This window comes from Paroedura picta, chromosome 17 (genome assembly GCF_049243985.1).
Source record: "Paroedura picta isolate Pp20150507F chromosome 17, Ppicta_v3.0, whole genome shotgun sequence".
NCBI lineage: Eukaryota > Metazoa > Chordata > Lepidosauria > Squamata > Gekkonidae > Paroedura > Paroedura picta.
Window position 1 is genome coordinate 4,835,997 of NC_135385.1, and position 22,710 is coordinate 4,858,706.

The 22,710-nt window shown below is 51.5% G+C and overlaps 1 protein-coding gene across 3 annotated transcripts in view; it reads left to right on the plus strand.

Moving 5' to 3' along the window:
* LOC143827051 (cAMP-dependent protein kinase type I-beta regulatory subunit) overlaps nucleotides 1-22,172 on the plus strand; it is a 95,900-nt gene extending 73,728 nt beyond the window's left edge. For all 3 annotated transcript variants that reach the window (XM_077316229.1, XM_077316227.1, XM_077316228.1), the window contains 2 exons: nucleotides 18,234-18,315; nucleotides 18,511-22,172. In XM_077316229.1, coding sequence (XP_077172344.1) covers nucleotides 18,234-18,315; nucleotides 18,511-18,683 — 255 coding nt within the window. In that variant the 3' untranslated portion in view covers nucleotides 18,684-22,172. The remainder of the gene's footprint in view (nucleotides 1-18,233; nucleotides 18,316-18,510) is intronic.
* Nucleotides 22,173-22,710: the final 538 nt, after the last annotated feature.

Below are 22,710 nucleotides of genomic sequence, written 5' to 3' on the forward strand. Positions count from 1 at the left end.
AGGCATCCCGTGTTCGGATCAGGTGCTGTCGCTGGTCCTCTGGGCATCCATCTGCAGACGCTTCCTCAGGAAGGGCGTTTTCCTCTGGGCCCCCTCTCCCCACGTTCCCGCCGGCTGACTCAGGGGCACAGGGGAGCTGCCCGAGAAGGGACGCCGGAGCCCACAGCTGTGGCAGGCCATCCTTGCGCTCCCACGCTCCCCCCCCCCCCACCATGTCAGACCCTCCGGCTGGACTGATCATCAGCCCCCGCCATATATGGTCTGGAGCTATGTCACGGAACTCCCGAAAGTATGCCTCCAGAGCCCCCCCCCCTCACGCTCACGCACACACCGGTTGCATGCCTAGCTCTTCACCATGCCGGATTAGCAGCTGGGCCCGTGCCATAGCGCTGATGGGAAACCAAGCGGTATCGCTCGCCATCAGGGAGGGGGGCGGAGGGGGAAATGGGAGAGGGATGCAATTAAAACGGGGAGGGGGGAGGGGGGGTGAGGGAGTCCGCCAGCGGTGCCAGCTCCTCTCGCATGAATGATTGGCCACCCTTCCCACCACTGCCCCGTCTTGCGTGCCCTCTGGAGCCATAGGAATGCGGCCCCAAACGTTACAGGCTGATGGAGGTTTCCAAAAGTGCTTAAAGGTGGACGGGACCTCCAGCCCGGGTTTTGGATCAGTTCTTTCAGATCGATATGTGCATTTCAGCTTCCCTGGTTCTCGGTGCTCCTGGGCATACACGCCTCCGCGGAGCTCTGCACGGTTTTCTGAACCTTTTTGTCAAGACTTGCCCCCTTACTCTGAGCACCCCCCCCAAAGCCCATCCCCACACACACACACACACACACACACAGCTTTTCCTCTGCACACCAATTCAGGATGCCTCCCTGGCTCCCCTTCCACTGCCCCAAGGCCTTTCTGCCTCCGTTTCCTCACCTCCATGTAAAAGCTGAGCAGAGCAAAGTGAGCCAAAGACCTCTGAGGGTCACAGCTGCAGAGCCCTCTCTGCCTGACCGCGCCCTGGGCGGGCCAGCTTCCGTTTGGGAAGTTCCTGGGTGCAGCCCGGAGAGGGGGGTCTAGGGGGAAGCAGCTCAGCAGGGTACAAAGCTATAGAGTAAGCCACCCAGGAAGGAAGGAAGGAAGGAAGGAGGAGGAGGAGGAGGGAGGGGGAAGAAAGTAAGGAGGGAAGAAAAAAGAAGGGAAAAAAGGGAGGGAGGAAGAGAAGGAAGAAGAGAGAGGGAAGAATGGAAGGAGGGAAGAAAGAAGGAAGAGGAAAGGGGAGGGAAGAAAGAAAGAGAGAGACAGGAAGGAAGGAAGGAAGGAAGGAAGGAAGGAAGGAAGGAAGGAAGGAAGGAAGGAAGGAAGGAAGGAAGGAAAGAGGAGTGAAGGGGAAGAAAGGAAGGATGGAAGAAAAAAGGGAAAGAGGGAGGGAGGGAGGAAGAGAAGGAAGAAGAGAGGGAGAAGAATGGAAAGAGGAAAGAAAAAAGGGGAGGGAAGAAAAGAAAGAGAGAGAAAGGAAGGAAGGAAAGATGAAAGAAAGGAAGAAAAAAGGGAGGGAGAAGAAAGGAAGGAAGGAAGAAAAAGGAAGGGAAAGAGAGGGAGGAAGAGAAGGAAGAAGAGAGGGGGAAGAATGGAAGTGAAGAAAGAAGGAAGGGGAAATGGAATGGAAGAAAAGAAAGAGAGAGAGAAAGAAAGAAAGAAAGAAAGAAAGACAGACAGACAGACAGACAGACAGACAGACAGACAGACAGACAGAATACCCGCTGCTGGCCTGACTGTGCCCTCCCCTCTCCCCTGCTTGACACTTGAGCCCCCGGGGGACTCCTTGGGCACACAGTGAGCCAGACGGAGGCTGAGCACTTCCTCCTGCCCTCCTTGGGCAGGGGTTAATGGTGTCTGCCCTCCTTGGGCACACGGCGCTATCGTGCCAGATAATCTCGTGAAGAAAGACGGGGTGATTAATTATTAATTGGGAAGCGGGACGGATTGCAGCAGGCGCGCGGGGAGGGGGACTTTTTGGAGCCAGCCCCCCCCCCACTCCCCTCCCGCCAGCTTCTGCAGCTTGGGACTTGAGTTGGCTCAAAATTCCCTACGGTCGCCAACTCTGGGTGGGGAAATCGCTGGAGATTTGGGGAGGGAGCTTCGGGTGGGCGAGGACCCCCGTGGGGGGGGGGTCCGAAGCGGCCATTTCCTCGGGGAGTGGGGGGACGGACGGAGCTGGTCTCTGTCATCTGGAGGTGAGTCGGGGTGCCGGAAGATCTCCAGGGCTCAGCTTGAAGCTGGCAACCGTAGAATGCCGCCTTCCTTTCCACAATGAAAGAGTTGCTTCTTCAGCCATAATGTGCTCCAGAAAAGTCTTTGGCCAAAGTGCCTCGTTGCCAGTTCGTTACAGAATGCAAGATCTGGGATCTGGACCCGGAAAGGGTTCCGGAGCAACGCGAGGGTCCAAACCCCCGTGAGCAAAGTAAAAGGAGAGAAGACCAGAGCGTGGAGAAGGTCAAACTGCGGAACGGAGCAGACAGGGGAAAGGAAAGAAGCTGGGGGATACTGCCCCGGAAGAAGCAACCAGATTGGTTGACCTCCTTGTGCACGCTGAGGCATGGCTTCGTTTGGTGGTCTTGACCCCGTGGGTCTGGGATCCTAGCAGCTTTGGGACGCAAAAAGAGGAGTGCCCTTGAAGAATGTCATCGCGAATTCTAAATGCCCCGAAGGCATTCTAAATGGAATTCTAAATGCCCCGAAAGTACACGTAGCGTGACGAATCGGCGTTTGTGTTTTTGAGAGCCACATCTGGAACGACAGCTTCTTCCAGCGGTGATGGGAAACATCTGGTCCGTAAACCCCTTAAAATTGACGTTGGTGCTGGAAACGCCGGGACGTTCTTCGCAACGGTCAGGCAGAGCGGTTCCCACCACGGGCTCCTTTGATGGCTAAGTGGGCGTGGGAGGAGAGGATGTGTCCAGATTGGCAAACCCAGCCGCGTCGTCTCCCTTGGCAAATGCTGTATCTTCCACACCGCTTGATCTTTGCAGGGTCTGAGCATGTGGGCTTTCCACAAACCCTTCCTGGGCGCGGAACTTACGGCTAGAAGGTCCTGTTTCCATCTTAACCCGATTGCCCCGTGTCGCGTAAATGAGGTCTTCGGGACTGACAGCTCTGCATCTGGGATAGGGACGTGGCCAGGAGAGGCCTCTAAGGCAGGGTTGCCAACCTCCAGGAGGCTGCTGGAGACCTGGGGTTACGACTGGCCTCCAGTGGACGGAGGTTAGCTCACCTGGAGAAAGACGGAAGGCGGGCTCCACAGCAAGATACCCCATTGAAGCTCCTCCCCTCCCAAACCTGGAGGCCTCACTTCAAAAAGGACGTGGGCAAAATGGGGAGGGGCCAGAGGAGAGCGACAAGGATGATCCGGGGCCAGGGGACCAAGCCCTGTGAGGAAAGGCTGAGGGACTCAGGAATGTTCAGCCTGGAGAAGAGGAGGCTGAGAGGGGACAGGATGGCTCTCTTGAAGGATCTGAAAGGTTGTTCCTTGGAGGAGGACAGGGAAAGGTCCCCGTTGGCAGCAGAGGAGAAGACCCACAGGAATGGGTTTAAACTACGTGTAGAATGGTTCCAGCTAGATATCAGGTCAATAAATTTCACAGTCAGATTAGTTCAGCAATGGAAAGGGCTGCCTAAGGAGGTGGGGAGCTCCCCCTCACTGGTGGTCTTGAAGCAGTGGCTGGACAGATCCTTCTCCTGGATGCTTTAGGCTGATCCTGCATTGAGCAGGGGGATGGACTAGATGGCCTGCATGGCCCCTTCCCACTCTAGGATTCTATGAATGGGTAATTCAGTGATCCGCCAGCTGAAATGGCATCGCAGTCTTGACCAGAGTTACTCACTTCAGAGGTCATCACAGTCAGTGAGTTTAGTGCTGTGTAACTGGTTAGAAATCGGAGCAGATCCGCACCCTAAGTGAGGTTAAGTAAATCTGCACCTTAAGGGGCAAGAAGGATACTTGTACACACGCTACTTTATTACAAGCAAGTTACACTAAAGATAATTGCATTGGGTATCCAAAGTAGAATAGTCAGAATCTAGTCCAGAGATGGATTCTAGTCCAGTAAAGGCCAAGAATTTTGGAATATAAGAGAGTCAAAGCTTGAACAAAAATTGTGACTCTGTGCAGGCTCAAGGGGGTGGCAGGTGACAGTGGAGGAGCGAGAGGGTTGTGAGTGTCCTGCAAAGTGCAGGGGGTTGGACTAGATGACCCACGAGGTCCCTTTCAACTCTATGATTCTGTGATTCTATGTGTAAGTCTCTCAAACGCTACTGGACTGGAATCAAGCTTTTCTACCTTCTGCTCTCAGTCTCCACGCTGGCCTGGCAAGATCATGCAACCCTTGAAAGGCATGCTGTCCGTAATCTCCCCCAACTATCGCCAGAGAACATGTCAGTGAGGTATTCACAAGTGGTGTTTAAGGCATACCTGTGTAATCAGTGTTTCAGAGAGACAGAAACCACCTGTTCCCAGCAGCGCCGACCCAAGGGAGGCTGCAAAAGGGAAGAGCCCTCCCCCGCCCCAACCCTGCTGGGGGAGACAGACGAAGTCGCTTGTTGAAATTGCATTTCTGTTCTTTCTCGAATCATAGAGGAATCCTAGAGTGGGGAGGGGCCATCCAGACCACCTAGTCCCCCTGCTCAATGCAGGATCAGCCTCAAGCATCTAGGAAAAGGATCTGCCCAACCTCTGCTTGAAGGCCGCCAAAGAGGGGGAGCTTCCCTTCCTTAGGTAGCCCATTCCATGGCTGAACTAGAATCCTAGAGTGTGAAGGGGCCATGCAGGCCATCTAGTCCAACCCTCTGCTCAAGGCAGGATCAGCCTAAAGCATCCAATCTCCCTTCCTTCCTTCCTTCCTTCCTTCCTTCCTTCCTTCCTTCCTTCCTTCCTTCCTTCCTTCCTTCCTTCCTTCCTTCCTTCCTTCCTTCTCTGCCTGTTTCTCCTTCCTTCCTTCCTTCCTTCCTTCCTTCCTTCCTTCCTTCCTTCCTTCCTTCCTTCCTTCCTGTGCCTGTTTCTCCTCCCTCCCTCCCTCCCTCCCTCCCTCCCTCCCTCCTTCCTTCCTTCCTTCCTTCCTTCCTTCCTTCCTTCCTTCCTTCCTTCCTTCCTTCCTTCCTTCCTTCCTTCTGTGCCTGTTTCTCCTTCCTTCCTTCCTTCCTTCCTTCCTTCCTTCCTTCCTTCCTGTGCCTGTTTCTCCTCCCTCCCTCCCTCCCTCCCTCCCTCCCTCCCTCCTTCCTTCCTTCCTTCCTTCCTTCCTTCCTTCCTTCCTTCCTTCCTTCCTGTGACTGTTTCTCCTCCCTCCCTCCCTCCCTCCCTCCCTCCCTCCCTCCCTCCTTCCTTCCTTCCTTCCTTCCTTCCTTCCTTCCTTCCTTCCTTCCTTCCTTCCTTCCTTCCTTCTTGCCTTCCTTCCTTCCTTCCTTCCTTCCTTCCTTCCTTCCTTCTGTGCCTGTTTCTCCTTCCTTCCTTCCTTCCTTCCTTCCTTCCTTCCTTCCTTCCTTCCTTCCTTCCTTCCTTCCTTCCTGTGCCTGTTTCTCCTCCCTCCCTCCCTCCCTCCCTCCCTCCTTCCTTCCTTCCTTCCTGTGACTGTTTCTCCTCCCTCCCTCCCTCCCTCCCTCCCTCCCTCCCTCCCTCCTTCCTTCCTTCCTTCCTTCCTTCCTTCCTTCCTTCCTTCCTTCCTGTGACTGTTTCTCCTCCCTCCCTCCCTCCCTCCCTCCTTCCTTCCTTCCTTCCTTCCTTCTTGCCTGCCTGCCTGCCTGCCTGTCTTATTTCTCTCCCTCTCCCCCCCCCCACATTCAATCACGCCAGCATTAGGGGGGCTGGCATTCTGCACCATCTGTGCCTCCCGACGTGGTAACGGCTAAGGTCAGTTCCAAATATGAAGAGCTGATGAATAACCTATTATCAGGCCGCTTTTCCTATTGACTCAGCGGACATTTCCTGGCTTCGGAGAGAGCCGGAGAGAATGGCGAGCATTGTCGAGCGGAGGAATCTTTAAAATGCAACACGTCCCCCCCTCCCCATCGCAACTTTTATGGCTTTCTCCGCTGGCATGTCTGGAGGAGGACGCCGAGCCTCCTTGGCCAGACGCCACGCTGCTTGGCAGAGGGAAAACCGGCCGTTTCAAGGCTCATGCTAGCCCTGCCTTCTTCCCCAGAGAAGATGTTCGTGATTTCTCCTGGCCCCAACATCAAGCGTGTCTTCGGTGGCTCCTTCCAGGTGGACACCTGAATTCTACCTTTATGCCTCAGCAGATGCCTGTTCTGGGAGTGAGATCAGGGCTGGCTGAAGCTTCTCGGGCCGGCCTCCGTCTCTTCCTTCCCCCACCCCCTGCTTTTTTATTGTCATCTCCAGTCTGGGGCAGCCAGAAGAGGGAGTGAAGAAGGTGAAGGGATGGGGGGTGAGGGTTTCGAACGGTATCTTAGAACCGCCTTTTATTGTATTTTTACTGTTGCGTTTTACTGTGGATGCGGGTTTTATTGTTGTGAATTATCCCGAGACCATATGGGAAAGGTAGTATCGGAGGAGGAGGAGGAGGAGGAGGAGGAGGAGAAGAAGAAGAGTTGGTTCTTATATGCCGCTTTTCTCTGCCCGAAGGAGTCTCAAAGCGGCTTACATTCTCCTTCCCTTTCCTCTTCCCACAACAGACACCCTGTGAGGCAGGTCAAGCTAAGAGAGCTCTAGGAGAACTGCAGACTCATCCAAGGCCACACAGCTGGCTGCATGTGGAAGAGCAGGGTGCTTTGAATAGAATGACAGAATCATAGAATCATAAAGTTGGAAGGACCTCCTTGGTCATCTAGTCCAACCCCCTGCACTATGCAGGACACTCACATCCCAATTGCTCATCTACTGTAACCTGCCTCCCCCTTGAACCTTCACAGAATCAGCCTCTCTGTCATATGGCTCTCCAGCCATCTTCCAAAAACTTCCAAAGACGGAGAACCCACCACCTCCTGAGGAAGCCTGTTCCACTGAGGAATCGCTCTGACTGTCAGGAACTTCTTCCGGATGTTTAAATGGAATTTCTTTTGCATTAATTTCATCCCATTGGATCTGGTCTGTCCCTCCAGGGCAAGAGAGAACAATTCTGCTCCATCCTCCATATGGCAGCCTTTTAAATACCTGAAGATGATTATCAGATCCCCTCTCAGCCGTCTCCTCTCCAGGCTAAACAGACCAAGCTCCCCCAACCTTTCTTCATATGTCTTGGTCTCCAAACCCCTCACCCTTTTTGTTGCCCTCCTCTGGACACGCTCCAATTTGTCTACATCCCTCTTCAACTGGAGTGCCCAAAAATGAACACAACTGCTGTGAGACTTGGAGCTGAAATCTCAGAAATCAGAGGGGCACGAGGGGCTGGAATTGATCGCAGGAGAAGGCCCCCCGTGTCCTGGTGGGCTGTCCGCGCCACCCCCAGCATCGCAAGAGCAGAATAAATTGAGGAGAGTCAGCAAATGGACCGAGCGAGGCTCCGCCTGCATAATTTATGCCCGTCCCAGGATTCAGTTCTGCCTGGCACCGAGCCGTAATGGGCCTGTACACATTAACAGCGGCGTTCGTGTGTGTATAAAACAACAGCAGGGCTGTACACCCTTCCACCACTTTGGGTGGAAAGGGTCTAAAAAAAGCCTGGCGGGTCTGATTTCTTTTTTCTTTTTTTTTTGCAAGAGTTAAAGAAAGCATCAAGGAAAAGGAATTTCCTGGTGATTAATGGCCAGTTGGGTGGAGCTGCATCTGGGCTTTAACCCTGCCCTTTCATCGGTCCCTCGGAAATGCCCCTGTGGCTGTGTTGTTTGCACTGCACTTCGGGGCGTGATGGATTGTCATTTCGAGAAGCGTTTTTTTAAAAAAAGCATCTCTCTTTCTTGTGGCTCTTTCAGTGCGTGCTTCGCCTTTGTTCTTCCCTTTGCGGGAGTGCGGCTGTCATTGCTAAGAGTACATGAACGAGTCATGGCCCCTTCGAAATTCTCATAACGAGGGGGGGAGCGCATGGTTCCAGAGCCACAAGGGCTGTCGCCAGCTAGGGCGTTTGCGGCTCATGGCGCATTGTGTGCGCCATGCCATCGGAGGCACGGCTCGGCTTGAAGGGGTCGAGGCACAGGCTTTTAGATCTGGGGTGTGAAAGCTGCCATTCAAAGACCCAGAAATTTGGTAATGGAATCGCAGAATTGGAAGGGCACTCCAGGGTCATCTAGTCCAACCCTCTGCAGAATGCTGGAGATTCACAACTACCTGCTCACCCACAGTGACTCCATGCCCAGATGACGCCCACTGTCCCCCCCCAAAAAACAACTCGGTATCCCTGGCCAGGCGGGGTTGGAAGAAATTTGCCGTCCGATACCAAAGTGCATTTCCCTGGGCCTGCAAGAAAGGGTCACAAGAACCAAACATTGACCCAATCCCTTCTGCCCACCCTCTCACCATCTGCCTACATTCACCGAATCAGAAGTAGTAGATTTATTCAGTCAATTTGACCCGTATCGATAATATACGAAAACGAAAACGCCATAAAATTAATAACAATTAATGTAATTAGGACAGGATGCAAAAATATTGCTTACAAGAAGGACGAGAATATTAGCACAGTATTAAAACGGGTAAGAATCAAAAAGTCGATATATTGTTATTTACCATAAAAGGATATTTACTGGGTGATCATATGTATTAGTTACAGGAATGAAAAATCAACCTGTTCGTCTCATTACTCCGTACAGACAGGGACAGGCATCCCAATCAAATGATATTCACCGATACTGATGTTCTTGCTTACTGTTATTCTGGCAGAAATGTATTTTGCTACCGTATGGGTGATGTTTGGGTCTTTACCCCTTAACACGAACTTAACTAAAATATCACTATTATAGGTTAAAACTGAATGTCTGGTACTGTGTGACAGACCCCGAAATTTATAGAGGAGGGAAGTAAGCAACAGAAAGAAACCCAGTAACTGTGCAAAAAAAAAGTCCCGTTCCACTTCTGTGCTTGCCTCCAGCAGTTGAAGGTGGGCTTTTGAAGAACGTGTGTTTCAATTGTCCTATAAGGTTGGGTTATTTTTACTGTGAGGGGTGGTTTTCTTCAAGGGGCATCTCCAGTTAAAAGGACCAGGCAGGAGGGGATGGGAAAAACCTCAGTAGCTCAGCGACAGAGCCTCTGCTTGGCATGCAGAAGGTCCCAGGTTCAGTCCCCGGCATCTCCAGTTAAAAGGACCAGGCAGGAATTGATGGGAAAGACCTCAGTAGCTCAGTGGCAGAGCCTCTGCTTGGCATGCAGAAGGTCCCAGGTTCAGTCCCCGGCATCTCCAGTTAAAAGGACCAGGCAGGAATTGATGGGAAAGACCTCAGTAGCTCAGTGGCAGAGCCTCTGCTTGGCATGCAGAAGGTCCCAGGTTCAGTCCCCGGCATCTCCAGTTAAAAGGACCAGGCAGGAGGGGATGAGAAAGACCTCAGGGGCTCAGAGTCAAAGCCTCTGCTTGGCATGCAGAAGGTCCCAGGTTCAATCCCCGGCATCTCCAGTTAAAAGGACCAGGCAGGAGGGGATGGGAAAGACCTCAGTGGCTCAGCGACAGAGCCTCTGCTTGGCATGCAGAAGGTCCCAGGTTCAATCCCCGACATCTCCAGTTAAAAGGACCAGGCAGGAGGGGATGGGAAAGACCTCAGGGGCTCAGAGTCAAAGCCTCTGCTTGGCATGCAGAAGGCCCCAGGTTCAGTCCCCGGCATCTCCAGTTCAAAGGACCAGGCAGGAATTGATGGGAAAGACCTCAGTAGCTCAGTGGCAGAGCCTCTGCTTGGCATGCAGAAGGTCCCAGGTTCAGTCCCCGGCATCTCCAGTTAAAAGGACCAGGTTCAAGGTGATGTGATTGACCTCTACATGATACCCCGGATTGTCACCAGTCTGAGTAGACTCCGATGGATCAGTGGCCTGACAGTACCAGGAAGCTTCATGTGTTTGTGCAAGGTGTGCCCCGGGTTGCCTTGTAACCTTGCCAGGGTTGTCGATGAGCACTCCATGTGTCAAACCCCTTGGCAGACAGATGCCCCAATGAGCCAGTCTGGCACGGCCTGCCTAGCAGCACGTCCCTCCCTTCACCCCGTGCGTTCATTCTCCCTTGCCACTGGCAAATGCTGTCCTATTAATTCTTCCAGGGAGATTGCCAGGGAATGCAACACAGGAACGAGGAAGCAAGTTTTCGTTCGAAAGCTCGTTTTTCCATGCATAACGTAAGAAGACATTCTCCAAGGGGGTTTGTCCTAAAGCAAAGAGTAGCTGTTTGTTTCTAGCTGCCTTAGAGGAACCCTCTAAATAATTTTTCAGGCTTCGAGGAGGCCCGGACGTGCTGTCAGCTGGCCACGCCTCCCTGGCCACGCCCTGGAAGTGACATGTCGGCCGGAAGTGACATCACTGCCCATGCTAACAAGGCAGATTCAAGGAGGGGGAGAGACAGGAGAGCTTAAAGCAGGAGAAGGCATACAGGCCCCGCCCCCTCCCAGGCACAGACCCCACAAGAGAATCATGTTTTGCAGGAGGGGAGGGGGAGCAATGGAAGCAGAGTCCATTAAGGCAGGAGGGGAAAGGCCACGGACCCCCTCTGGAGCTTCTGCAGACCCATGGGAATCCCAGGTTTATAGTGACTTCTGAACTTTAACAGTTTTAAGGGACTTTTTCCTGGGGAGGAGGAACGACTTCCATGCCATATACAACATAATGTCTATTATTATTATTATTATTATTATTATTATTATTATTATTATTATTATTATTATTATTATTATTGTTATTTAGGATTTATAACCCACCACTCTCGGCAAATCCTGCCACCCTCAGTAGACTCATGGTGAGTTACACGAAAGCAGGTTAAAACCCCATTAAAACAATCATAAGTACGCAGTGCCCTAAAAACCCATAAAACGGCGGCATAATCCCCAGTCCTTCCCCCACCTACAATCAACCCTCACAGGTATAGGATCGCAGAGTGGTACAGCGTCGGCCAGAGGAGGGGCCGCAGTTGTCCCTGAAACCCAGCCTCAACCAAAGGCACGGCGGAAGAGCTCCGTCTTGCAGGCCCTGCGGAACCGGGCCCGGTCCGTCAGGGCCCGCAGCTCTTCCAGGAGCTCATTCCACCAGGTCGGGGCCAGGACCGAAAAAGCCCTGGCCCGGGTCGAGGCCAGGCGTGCTTCTCTGGGGCCAGGGGCCAAAAGCAGATTCGCACCTGCTGGATGTTCAGTGTATACGTCGACTCATATTGACTCTTCCCTTTCCCGTAAGCGGAAGGCAACAACACATGCTGGATCTGCACCAATAATCCATGGCCACCAACCAGCCTCATGGGCCCTCAACACCTCTCCTCTCCTGGCCCATTGTTCACCCACTAGTCCGCAGTTGTTCGGAGCGAAATAATTCCCCATTTTGCGAAGGACTCCCTGTCCTTCCCGGCTGAGAAATGCCCCTTCCGTCGTGATTATTGTCCGATTAATCTTTGCGGGGGCCCGAGAAAAGAGCAGGTCAGCCTCCGGACCTCGCTCCAAGAGAGGGCTTGCTTTTGAAATGCAAATGCGAGGCCTGTCTAGGCAACCTCCTCCGACTCAAAGCGGTAATCTCTCTAACAGGCAAGAAGCCGGGATAGTCATGCGAGAAGGGAAGCCGGTGAAACTGAGCCGAAATTGCTCGAAAACTAGACTGGTGTCGAGCTTAAATTACAACCAGCTGCTCGGCCCGAAACCTGTTTTGGGGTTTTTAAAAACATCACCTTGAGGTTGGGTTGAATCTCAGTGCGTCGGCTGGAGCTCTCCGTCCGCCGCCTTCTCCAAGTGCCGTTGTCAGCCGTGACGGCGGCCACCTAAATTTTCCAAACTTGAAGTGACCCGAAGGTGTCGTGTCCATCAGCCAGGCATTTTTTCTTGTTGTTGAAGGAAGAACCCAAAAAAATACTCCGTCAACTGCGCCATCGATGTATTTTGGCTTTCTAGGGCTCCATCCAACTGGTGAAGAAGCCAAGAAGAATTTCCACTGACTTTGACGTGACTTGGATTGTACTTCTGTCTGACTTATGCCAAGCATCTTCTCTCTCTCTCTCTCTCTCATTCTCTCTCTCATTCTCTCTCTCATTCTCTCTCTCATTCTCTCTCTCTCTCTCTCTCTCTCCCCCCTTTCCCCCCAATGCAATTCTACAGGGAACAATTAAAATGTCCAGTAGCTTGTTTTGGTGAGCCACAACCCAACTGTGGTGTTTTCATGGAGAAAGGCAGGTAGTTGGTAAGAGTCCTATAAGTCAGGGGTAGTCAACCTGTGGTCCTCCAGATGTTCATGAACTACAATTCCCTTGAGCCCCTGCCAGCGTTTGCTGGCAGGGGCTCATGGGAATTATGGTCCATGAACATCTGGAGGACCACAGGTTGACTACCCCTGCTATAAGTTGCCCAGCTTATTGGCCCTTGGACCTTATTGGACCGTATGAATGGAAGCCTTGCTTGTTTCCAAAATCGACCGCAAGGAGCAACTGGAGAAGGTAGCCCACGAAGCAGCAAGTTACTTATTAATAATAGCTGATTAGACATTTCCTTCCCAGATTCAGTCCCTGCCGTCTCCAGTTAAAAAGATCGGGTGGCAGGCAGTGTGGAAGATCTCAGCCTGTGACTCCGGAGACCCATTCCCAATCAGAGTATGCAGCTTTGACCTAGACTAGGGGTAGACAAACCGTGAGTGCTGGCAGGGGCTCATGGGAATTGTAGTCCGTGGACATCTGGAGGACATCTGGAGGGCCGCAGTCTGACTACCCCTGACCTAGACAGACCCACGTTCCAAATCAGAATAGGGAAGCGTCATGTTTTCAACAGGCGTGCGGAGAAAATACGGTAGCAGGAACCCCCGAGGCAAGTGTGACGGACAATTGCTACAAAAGACAGTAGGCCCTTCAAAGGCAGACCAGCTCGACCGCCAACCTCACGCCCGAGGCTTACCGATCAGGACGTGGGAGCATTTAGGACACGTTCCATGGCTTCCAGCTCCACGTTTTCACAAGGAAAACGTCTTAATTCCCCCTCCCCGTTTCTTCGGAAGGGACGCAAGGTCGCGGGTTGTAAATTTTGATTTTAAAAAAATATCCTCAATTGCAGCGCCATAAAGAAAGCCGCAAAAGCCATTAGTAGGTGGTCTTTGGTCTCGCTGTTGCATACGGAGCCCCTCAGCCGTGAAGGGAGTTGTGGTGAGGAAGGGGACAGAGGGAGGGAGAGGAGGAAGAGGAGGAGAGGCAGACAGGTGTATGAGGAGGAGGGGGGCAGAGAAAGATACTGAAGAGTTGGTGAGAACCAACGAGATCTAGGTGAGCGACTCCTGTTGTGCTAACAAGACCATGTCCGTATTGTGCTAACAAGACCATGTCCGTATTTAATTGGAGAAGGGGAGGATGAGAAATGAGATCCGATTACTGGGAAAGAAGACCCCCCTCCCCCCCAAAAAAACACCCACTGAAGATTGACCGTTTCAACCCCCCAGAAGGAGAGTAGCTCAGGAGGGCCATGGCTCTCGTTTTGCCGAGCTGTCCTCTCCCCAGTACATTGGAGGTCAAACATCCCTCTAAAACTCACGGGGCGTGGAGGTTTGAATCATCTGAACTGTCAAACGTCCTGCGAATGGATGCAAATCTCTCCGGCCACCAGAGCTGCCCTTAACAGAGACACCAGAAGGGCGTAGGTGGGTATTTTCTTAATATCAGCGGAGAGTCTGGGACAACAATGGATCGGGTCAAGCCTGAACGCTCCCTGGAAGCTCAAATGACCAAGCTGAGGGTCTAATTTGTTGGTCCCACTACAAGAGAACGCAAATAGCTGGCAAGACAGGGAAGTTTGGAAGAGCGAAAGGCTGGAGGGGAAGAGGAAGATCCACCACGGCCCACGGTTGGCGAGACCTGAGCAAGACGGCGAGCGATAGGATGTTTTGGAGGTCATTCATTCATAGAGGCTCCAGAAGGCGAAGCAATAGCACTTGACACACATGGGATGCAACTACCTGTGTTACACAACACAGGAGACACAGCTCCACTTCTCCTTTAAGAGAGCCAGCATGGTGGAGCGGTCTAGTCTGGCGAGCCAGGTTTGATTCCCCGCTCCTCCACATGCAGCCAGCTGGGTGACCTTGGGCCAGGCAGAGTCCTGTTTGAGCTGTTCTCACAGAGCAGTTCCCTCAGGGCTCTCTCAGCCTCCCCTCCCTCACAGGGTGTCTGTTGTGGGGAGAGGAAGGGGAGGGGATTGCAAGCCACTTTGAGACTCCTTCAGGTAGTGAAGAGCAGGATACAGAAACCAGCTCTCCTTCTTTTTCTAATATCTGTCAAGCTGCAGTTGAAGATAAGTTCATGCCTCCTCATGAGCCACTGATTTTCTTTTAACACACCTGCCAGCGGTCTCCATAGAGGTCACTGAGCAGCACCAAGGTGTACTGAAGAGCATTGCCCCTTTATTTTACGAAGCGCTGAGCAGGCGGGTTCTATTTAGAGAAAGCCTAGGGGGGGGGGGGTCCTCCTGGACACTATGCCCATGGGCACCCATCACCTTCGGAAGCTTATTAACCATTATTAAGAAGAAGAAGAAGAAGAAGAAGAGCTGGTTCTTATATGCCGCTTTTCTCTCCCCGAAGGACTCTCAAAGTGGCTTACAGTCACCTTCCCTTTCCTCTCCCCACCACAGATACCCTGTGAGGGAGGTGAGGCTGAGAGAGCCCTGAGATTACTGAAGAAGAAGAAGTGTTGGTTCTTATATGCCGCTTTTCCCTACCCGAAGGAGTCTCAAAGTGGCTTCCAGTCGCCTTCCCTTCCTCTCCCCACAACAGACACCCTGTGAGGGAGGGGAGGCTGAGAGAGCCCTGATATTACTGAAGAAGAGTTGGTTCTTATATGCTGCTTTTCTCTCCCCGAAGGACTCTCAAAGGGGCTTACAGTCGCCTTCCCTTCCTCTCCCCACAACAGACACCCTGTGGGGTGGGTGAGGCTGAGAGAGCCCTGATATCACTGCTCGGTCAGAACAGTTTTATCAGTGCTGTGACTAGCCCAAGGTCACCCAGCTGGCTGCATGTGGGGTAGCGGGGAATCGAACCCGGCATGCCAAGATTAGAAGTCCGCACTCCTAACCACTACACCGAACTGGCTTAACTAAATCCAAAAACTAAAAGGAGGGGGAGCGGTGTAGGTTTGGACTCTCCGAGAGCACGCGTATCGCCGGCCTGCATCGGCTTACGTCTCAGCCCGTTATCGCTGTTGCTCCAACTGGCCTTCATATCCTCCGCGGATAGAATAACAGGGATTTACAGCAACGGAAGATTCTGCAGGAGCGATTCGAACCGTTTGAAGATTAATTATAAGCATCCTCTCCTTTGTGCCCCGGTGGGGACTGTATTTCCAAGAGGGTCGCCCTCTGACAGGTCTCCAGGAAGTACTAGCTCAGTCCAGAGCTCTTCTACGGAGAGGTGAAAAAAAAAAAGAGATGCAATCTATTCTCACATCTGCTTCCTGTTGTCAAAATCCTGGGGTGTTTTTTTTTTCCCCTTTCTCGTTTGGTTCATTATAGACCTGGCCTTGCTGGGCAAGAGTCAGAAATGAGGACAAGAATGGAAAAAATATGTAACTGGAATAGGCATTGCTTTGGGCTGCCAAGCAGAGATTTTTAGGTTGTTTCGTTTGGGTTGGGTTTTTTTTTTTTTTAATGTGGAGACCGGCCATCCCTTCGCCCTGCAGATCCTGGAGTATTTCTCATATCTGAAAGGCAGACACAGGGGGGGGGGGGGACAAAAACGGCCCAGGAAATTCCCTGGTTTATGTCATCTGTTTGGAGGGGCGATTTCTGGAGCCACTAGAAGTGGCACAGCCAGATGGCAAGAGTTAAGGTTGAGATCAAATGGTGTGAAACTGTCTATCTGTCTCCCGTCCCTCCCTCCCTCCCCCCTTCCTTCCTTCCTTCCTTCCCTCCCTCCCTCCTTCCTTCCTTCCTTCCTTCCCTCCCTCCCTCCCTCCCTCCCTCCCTCCCTCCTTCCTCCCTCCCTCCCTCCCTCCTTCCTTCCTTCCTTCCTTCCTTCCTTCCTTCCTTCCTTCCTTCCTTCCTTCCTTCCCTCCCTCCTTCCTTCCTCCCTCCCTTCCTCCCTCCCTCCCTCCCTCCCTTCCTTCCTTCCTTCCTTCCTTCCTTCCCTCCTTCCTTCCTCCCTCCCTCCCTTCCTTCCTTCCTTCCTTCCTTCCTTCCCTCCCTGTTTTTTCCTCCTTCCTTCCTTCCTTCCCTCCTCCCTTCCTCCCTTCCTCCCTCCCTCCCTCCCTTCCTTCCTTCCTTCCTTCCTTCCTTACCTCCCTGTTTTTTCCTCCTTCCTTCCTTCCTTCCTTCCTTCCTTCCTTCCTTCCTTCCTTCCTTCCTTCCTTCCTTCCTTCCTTCCTTCCTTCCTTCCTTCCTTCTCCCTGTGCCTCTTCATCCCTTCCCTTCCCTTCTTCCTTCCTTTCCACCCCGTTTCCAATCTGCTTTCTATCCCATTTCCTTCCTTCCTTCCGAAATAACATGCATCGCCAGTCTCTCCCCTCCACCCCATCCATCTCTTGTTTGTCTGAAATAGATCTTCGGAAAAGACATTGAGACTATAAACCTGGGGGGTTGTTTTTCTTCCACTTTGGAAGATGGACAAATGATTCTGACTGACACGTGGAAGGCCTGCTGTCTCTGGGGGACAATAAAGGGGAAATTGCCGAAGCCAGCGTGATGGCGGTGCATGCTGTGCTGAGGGGAATCGGCCAGAGAGATTGGGGTGCATATCCCTGCTCTGCCAAGAAAGCTTCCTGGGTGCCGTGGGCCACCCCCCCCCCCCCCCCGCTCTCAGTCTAACCTACCCCACCGGAACAAAGTCAGAATCCAGCATTTAGATGGCATAGCTTCCTGGCTGGCCTCAACCACAGGCCTGGCGGAAGAGCTCCATCTTGCAAGCCCTGCGGAAGTGACCGAGTTCGGAATTGACTTCCGCCAGTTCTGCCAACTAAAGGCAAGGTTTTGGTGCAAATGCAGGGATCTCCTTGTTTTCCTCTTCCTCGCTAACCAAGCTTCCCTTGTCTTTTCTCTGTTGATTGCTAATTTTTTAAAACACTCATCTAATATATGCAGGCATTTGATGGGCTACAGGATTCCCACATTCCCAGCCTGGTGTTACCAGTCTCAGCCTCCCCCCTTGTGGCTGTTCTTGTGGCCGTGGGCCATTGCCGGGGTCCGACTAGGGTGATGGAGACCTCCACACATCCTTCCTCAGGATAATGACTGTGCAGGGTCGGGCAGTAGAGGGGCACTGAATAAGCCCGGCTCTTTTGCTTTTTGCTCTGTTCAGAACGCAGTTGGCAACAGCCTCAACCCTGTGGCCTAGGCTAGCCAGATTCTGTCAGACCTTGGAAGCTAAGCAGGGTCGCCCCTCGTTCAATTCTTGGATGGGAGACCACCAAGGAAGTCCAGGATCAGGCAATGCAAACCGCGTCCGTTCATTGTTCAGGCAAACCCGGTCCCATCAGATTTTGGACACTAAGCGGGGTTGACCCTGGTTAGTACTTAGATGAGTGGCCACCAAGCAAGTCCAAGGTCCTTACGCAGAGGCAGGCAGTGTCCATCCCTTGCCTTGAAAAGTCAACGGGTCACCATATGTTGGCTGAGACTCGATGGCCCTTCCCACCGCCACCTGCCGTGACGGACGTATTGAGAGACAGAGAACATTCCAGAAGGTTGGATGATGGCGCAAGACACTTCCTAGGTCTTTCTCATATTGTGTGGCTAATAACAGTTTTTAGAAAGAAATAAAGTGTGGTGTGTGCTCTTTGTTGGGATACAAATATTTGAAACCCATCCATCGAAGAGATAATCATAGAATCATAGAGTTGGAAGGGGCCAGACAGGCCATCTAGTCCAACCCCCTGCTCAACGCAGGATCAGCCCTAAGCATCCTAAAGCATCCGAGAAAAGTGTGTATCCAACCTTTGCTTGAAGACTACCAGTGATAATCATAATCATAGAATCGTAGAGTTGGAAGGGGCCGTACGAGCTGTCTAGTCCAGCTTTTGGAAGCCCAACCAGAACGGCACAAGTAGAAGCTGTAGAACGTCTTGTGTCCGTGACGGGCCACCCAAGACTGGAGCTCACTGATGCTTTTGGATTTTCAGAGTACCCATTCAGTGCTCATGATCCTTCCTCTCTCTTTGGCCATGTTTTTCAGGGTACAGCCTCTGTCCTTCAGCGCAGGTCTGCCAATGAGGAGTACGTGGAAGTCGGGAGGCTCGGCCCTTCAGATTACTTCGGTAAGTACACGCTCCTTTTCAATTTATTTACAGAAGTAAGGCGGTATCTTCTTTAGAGAGGAGTGTGCATGACAGCACAGCTTTCCGTGCGGAAAGGGTTGAAAGGGGGAAGGCCCTTTCCTTGGGATGGGACCTCGGTCAACACCAGGGGTGACGTTCTCAGATGAATGACAGTCTCTTTGTTTCCTCTTCCAGGAGAGATAGCTCTGTTGCTCAACCGGCCCCGGGCCGCCACCGTGGTGGCCCGCGGGCCCCTGAAATGCGTCAAGTTGGACCGGCCCCGCTTCGAACGAGTCCTGGGCCCGTGCTCGGAAATCCTCAAGAGGAACATCCAGAGATACAACAGCTTCATCTCGCTCACTGTTTAAGTTCTGCCTGTCCGGGGTCTCACTGCCTTTACGTTAAAAAAAAAAAAACGAAAACAAAACTCGTGCACTTAAAAAAAAAAAAAGGAAAAGAAATAACTGAACCTGTGCAAGTCGCATAGCTTTATGAAGAGGACAGGATGTGTTGCGTTTTGTGTCTTTTATATTTTGTCTCAGATGTTCGTGTCGCTGGGTGTCCGGTTTTTTTATGTATCACTAAAAAGAGAGCAGATGACGCAGAGCTTTGGGGAGCAGTTGCGTTAGATTAAGTTGCGTTCCGGGCAGTCACCCTCACCGGGACCCCAAAACGCTGTACATTAAAAAATAAACAAATAACCACAGGTCAGCATCCCTTGGTCATGAGTTGACATGGGAATCACAGAATTGGAAGGGGCCACACAGGCCATCTAGTCCAACCCCCTGCTCAACACAGGTTCATAGAATCATAGAGTTGGAAGGGGCCACACAGGCCATCCAGTCCAACCCCCTGCTCAACACAGGTTCATAGAATCATAGAGTTGGAAGGGGCCACACAGGCCATCTAGTCCAACCCCCTGCTCAACACAGGTTCATAGAATCATAGAGTTGGAAGGGGCCACACAGGCCATCTAGTCCAACCCCCTGCTCAACGCAGGATCATAGAATCATAGAGTTGGAAGGGGCCACACAGGCCATCCAGTCCAACCCCCTGCTCAACACAGGTTCATAGAATCATAGAGTTGGAAGGGGCCACACAGGCCATCTAGTCCAACCCCCTGCTCAACACAGGTTCATAGAATCATAGAGTTGGAAGGGGCCACACAGGCCATCCAGTCCAACCCCCTGCTCAACGCAGGATCAGCCCTAAGCATCCTAAAGCATCTGAGAAAAGTGTGTCTCCAACCTTTGCTTGAAGACTGCCAGTGAGGGGGAGCTCACCACCTCCTTAGGCAGCCTATTCCACTGTCAGCCTATTCCACATCCGTGTCAGGCCAGAATGCGCACGTGATGATGTCACGCAGGGAACAACAGGATCTCCACATTTCAGAATTCAGCTTAGGGGGGAACGGGTTGCTTGCCACATCCCTAAACCGCACGGGAGTCCAGTGGGACGTTAATGACTAATAAACCGTAAGCTTCCAAGGGTCAGAGATCATGCCGCCCATGCATCGAAGTGGACAATTAGGTAGATGCTTTTATATTCGCTACTAATGGCCCTTATCCCCTCTGAGTGAACGGATCGCTCGTTCTTAACCTGGAGATTTGTAACCTCTCTCTTCCTGCCACTCTATTGCGGCTCTAAAAGACAGCTAGCTCTAGCGCGCCTGTCTTTTTTCCTAGCAGGGAAAAGACAGCTGACTGCACAGCGCCTGTTCTTGCAGGGAAAAAGACAGTCGCTCCTATTGTACCGATATTTCCTCCCTATCGGGGAAAAAGAGGGGCACAAAAGGGGTAAATCTTTCTCCCCAACCAAAGCCAAAAGCATCCCGGGTTGCTCAGGGAAATGGCATCGTGGGAAACGAAATTTTCCGTTCCCCAGCGCTGTGGCTGTAATATTCAGCCTGCAATGGTATCCTGTCCCATTCCTCTCAGTAGCGTGAACTTGTGCTTGCAAATAAGAGTTTCCGATTCGTTTCCTCCCGTTTTTATCGATTGCTGTGATGCTGCCTTTTTTGTGTTTATTGATCGCCTCTGATCGCTGGCTTTTGCATGTGTACAAATTGCGGGAAATCGGGGGGGGGGTGCGCGTGATGGGGGATCATTCAAATTTCTAAAATTGCTTTTTTTAAAAAGGAAAAGGCATACATGCTGTGACGATCGTATAAAACTCGTTTCCTGTGATGTGTTGCGTCATTTCGTTTTGTGTATGAAAAAAAGATTTGCAAGGAAACTTTTTTTTTCCAAGCCGAAAGAAGTAATGTGTTTTGTTTTTTTTAAACTCCTTTGGCTGAGCTGATTTCTGTGGCTACGTCGGTTTAAAAAAAAAGGCGTACAGCGCAATACCCAAAATTTTTATCACAGTTGCGTTCCATAGAGTATCAGTTTGCAGAGTGGGTACAACTGAGCAAAAGCTGGGTGTACCCGCATCGCATTGACTTAGGCAGGAATTAAGGCCGGGCTAGACATTGTAATACTTTGGCCACCTCATGAGGAGGAAGGACTCCCTGGAGAAGAGCCTGATGCTGGGAGTGATCGAGGGCAAAAGAAGAAGGGGATGACAGAGAATGAGGTGGCTGGATGGAGTCACTGAAGCAGTCGGTGGAAACTTAAATGGACTCCGGGGAATGGGAGAAGGCAGGAAGGCCTGGAGGATCATTGTCCAGGGGGTCGCGATGGGTCGGACACGACTTCGCACCTAACAACCACAAAGACATTGTAAGAGCATCCCTTCTCTTACAAGCCTTATGCAAGTAATTTGTGACGTCACATCTGTCCCCCATGCATCCTTGCCTCCGGCCGGCAGGACAGATGTTGTTCACGAGGGTTTGTTCAAAAAGAGAGAGGAAATGAAGCACGGCAGCTACTCTGAATCGGTCACAATGCCTCATTTGGCCCTGGTGCTGTCTTGGAAAGAGCCACTTGCTTGGTCACCTAGCCGGGGTGTGCCGAACGGCGGCTCTCCAGATGTCCATGGACTACAATTCCCACGAGCCCCTGCCAGCATGCATTGTAGTCCATGGACATCCGGAGAGCCACCGTTGGGCCACCCCTGGCCTACAGTAATCAAGGCCTGCCTCCAATTCTGCACATGTTGGATAATGCACTTTCAATGCACTTTGAAAGCAGATTATCCTGTTCTGTACAGGGAAATTCAGCCGTAAAAGCACATTGAAAGTGCATTATCCAATGTGTGCGGAATAAGCCCAGGTGAGAGTTTTTTGGAGACTGGAGTCCAACGTGGTTCTTTCCCTTCCACTGCTGCAATCCCATGCGCAATCCTCCGCGTGCGGGGAAGCCAAAACAGCACCCGTATATGGGCAAAAAAAATCTTTTTATTCCTGCTCCGCTTCAAGGTCTGATGGCTTTACTTGTTTATAAAGGAAAGTTCCCTTGGAAAAAAAAAAGAGTTTTATGCTGAACGCATCAGGAATAAAGGAATGTTCCCCTCTAAATACTTGCCTGCATTTTTCTAGCACCGGGGCTGCCTGCAGCTATTTTAATCTCTTGTCGTACGGGGAGAAAAGCTAATGTTTGGTGGAATAGTAGCTATGGTACCCTTCTATATGAGGCTGAACGAAAGGGGACTTAAATACACAATTATTGGTTCCAGTGTCACTTCAGAATGCCTTTTTTGGGGGGGTTGTTATTGCTGTACCACGCCCATTATTTACAAGGAAATCAGACATTTGGCCCAGCCGCCTTTCAGTTGTCGTTGCAAATGTTCCGGAGAGAAGCAGCACCCTTGGCCGCCGGTGTTTGTTTGGTGTAACCGAGATTTGCTGTGCTTTCAAGACAATCGATCGGGGTTATGAGAGAGATTTACGAAGCGAATAAAATCTTTGGAGCCAAGAAGTGCCTCTTGAGTTTCTTCAAGGAAGAATGGTTTTATGCTCTCCACGGTGAGTTCCTTTAGAGCAGGGGTAGTCAACCTGTGGTCCTCCAGATGTCCATGGACTACAATTCCCATGAGCCCCTGCCAGCAAACCCTGGCAGGGGCTCATGGGAATTGTAGTCCATGGACATCTGGAGGACCACAGGTTGACTACCCCTGCTTTTGAGGTCCTTTATTTTATTTTTATTTTAGTTAAATAACAAACAAACAACAGAAATGCCCCACCAAAAACAACATTTACCCCAACACAACTCTGTAGCTTCATCAGTCTTTTAAATCCTGTAAACAATGTCCATTTCCTCTCTTACATTTCATCCTTTAATCATAATTCCAAGTCTCAGATTACAACACTAGTTCGCATACCTTACAGGTCTGAAAATTTCCCTAGGTAATTTGCCAAATCGAGCCAAATTGTACTGAAATCTTCAATCTGTTTCTCCCCTTGAATTACTGGAATATGATTTGTTAATTTTTTTTCCAACATCATAAATTGCCTGA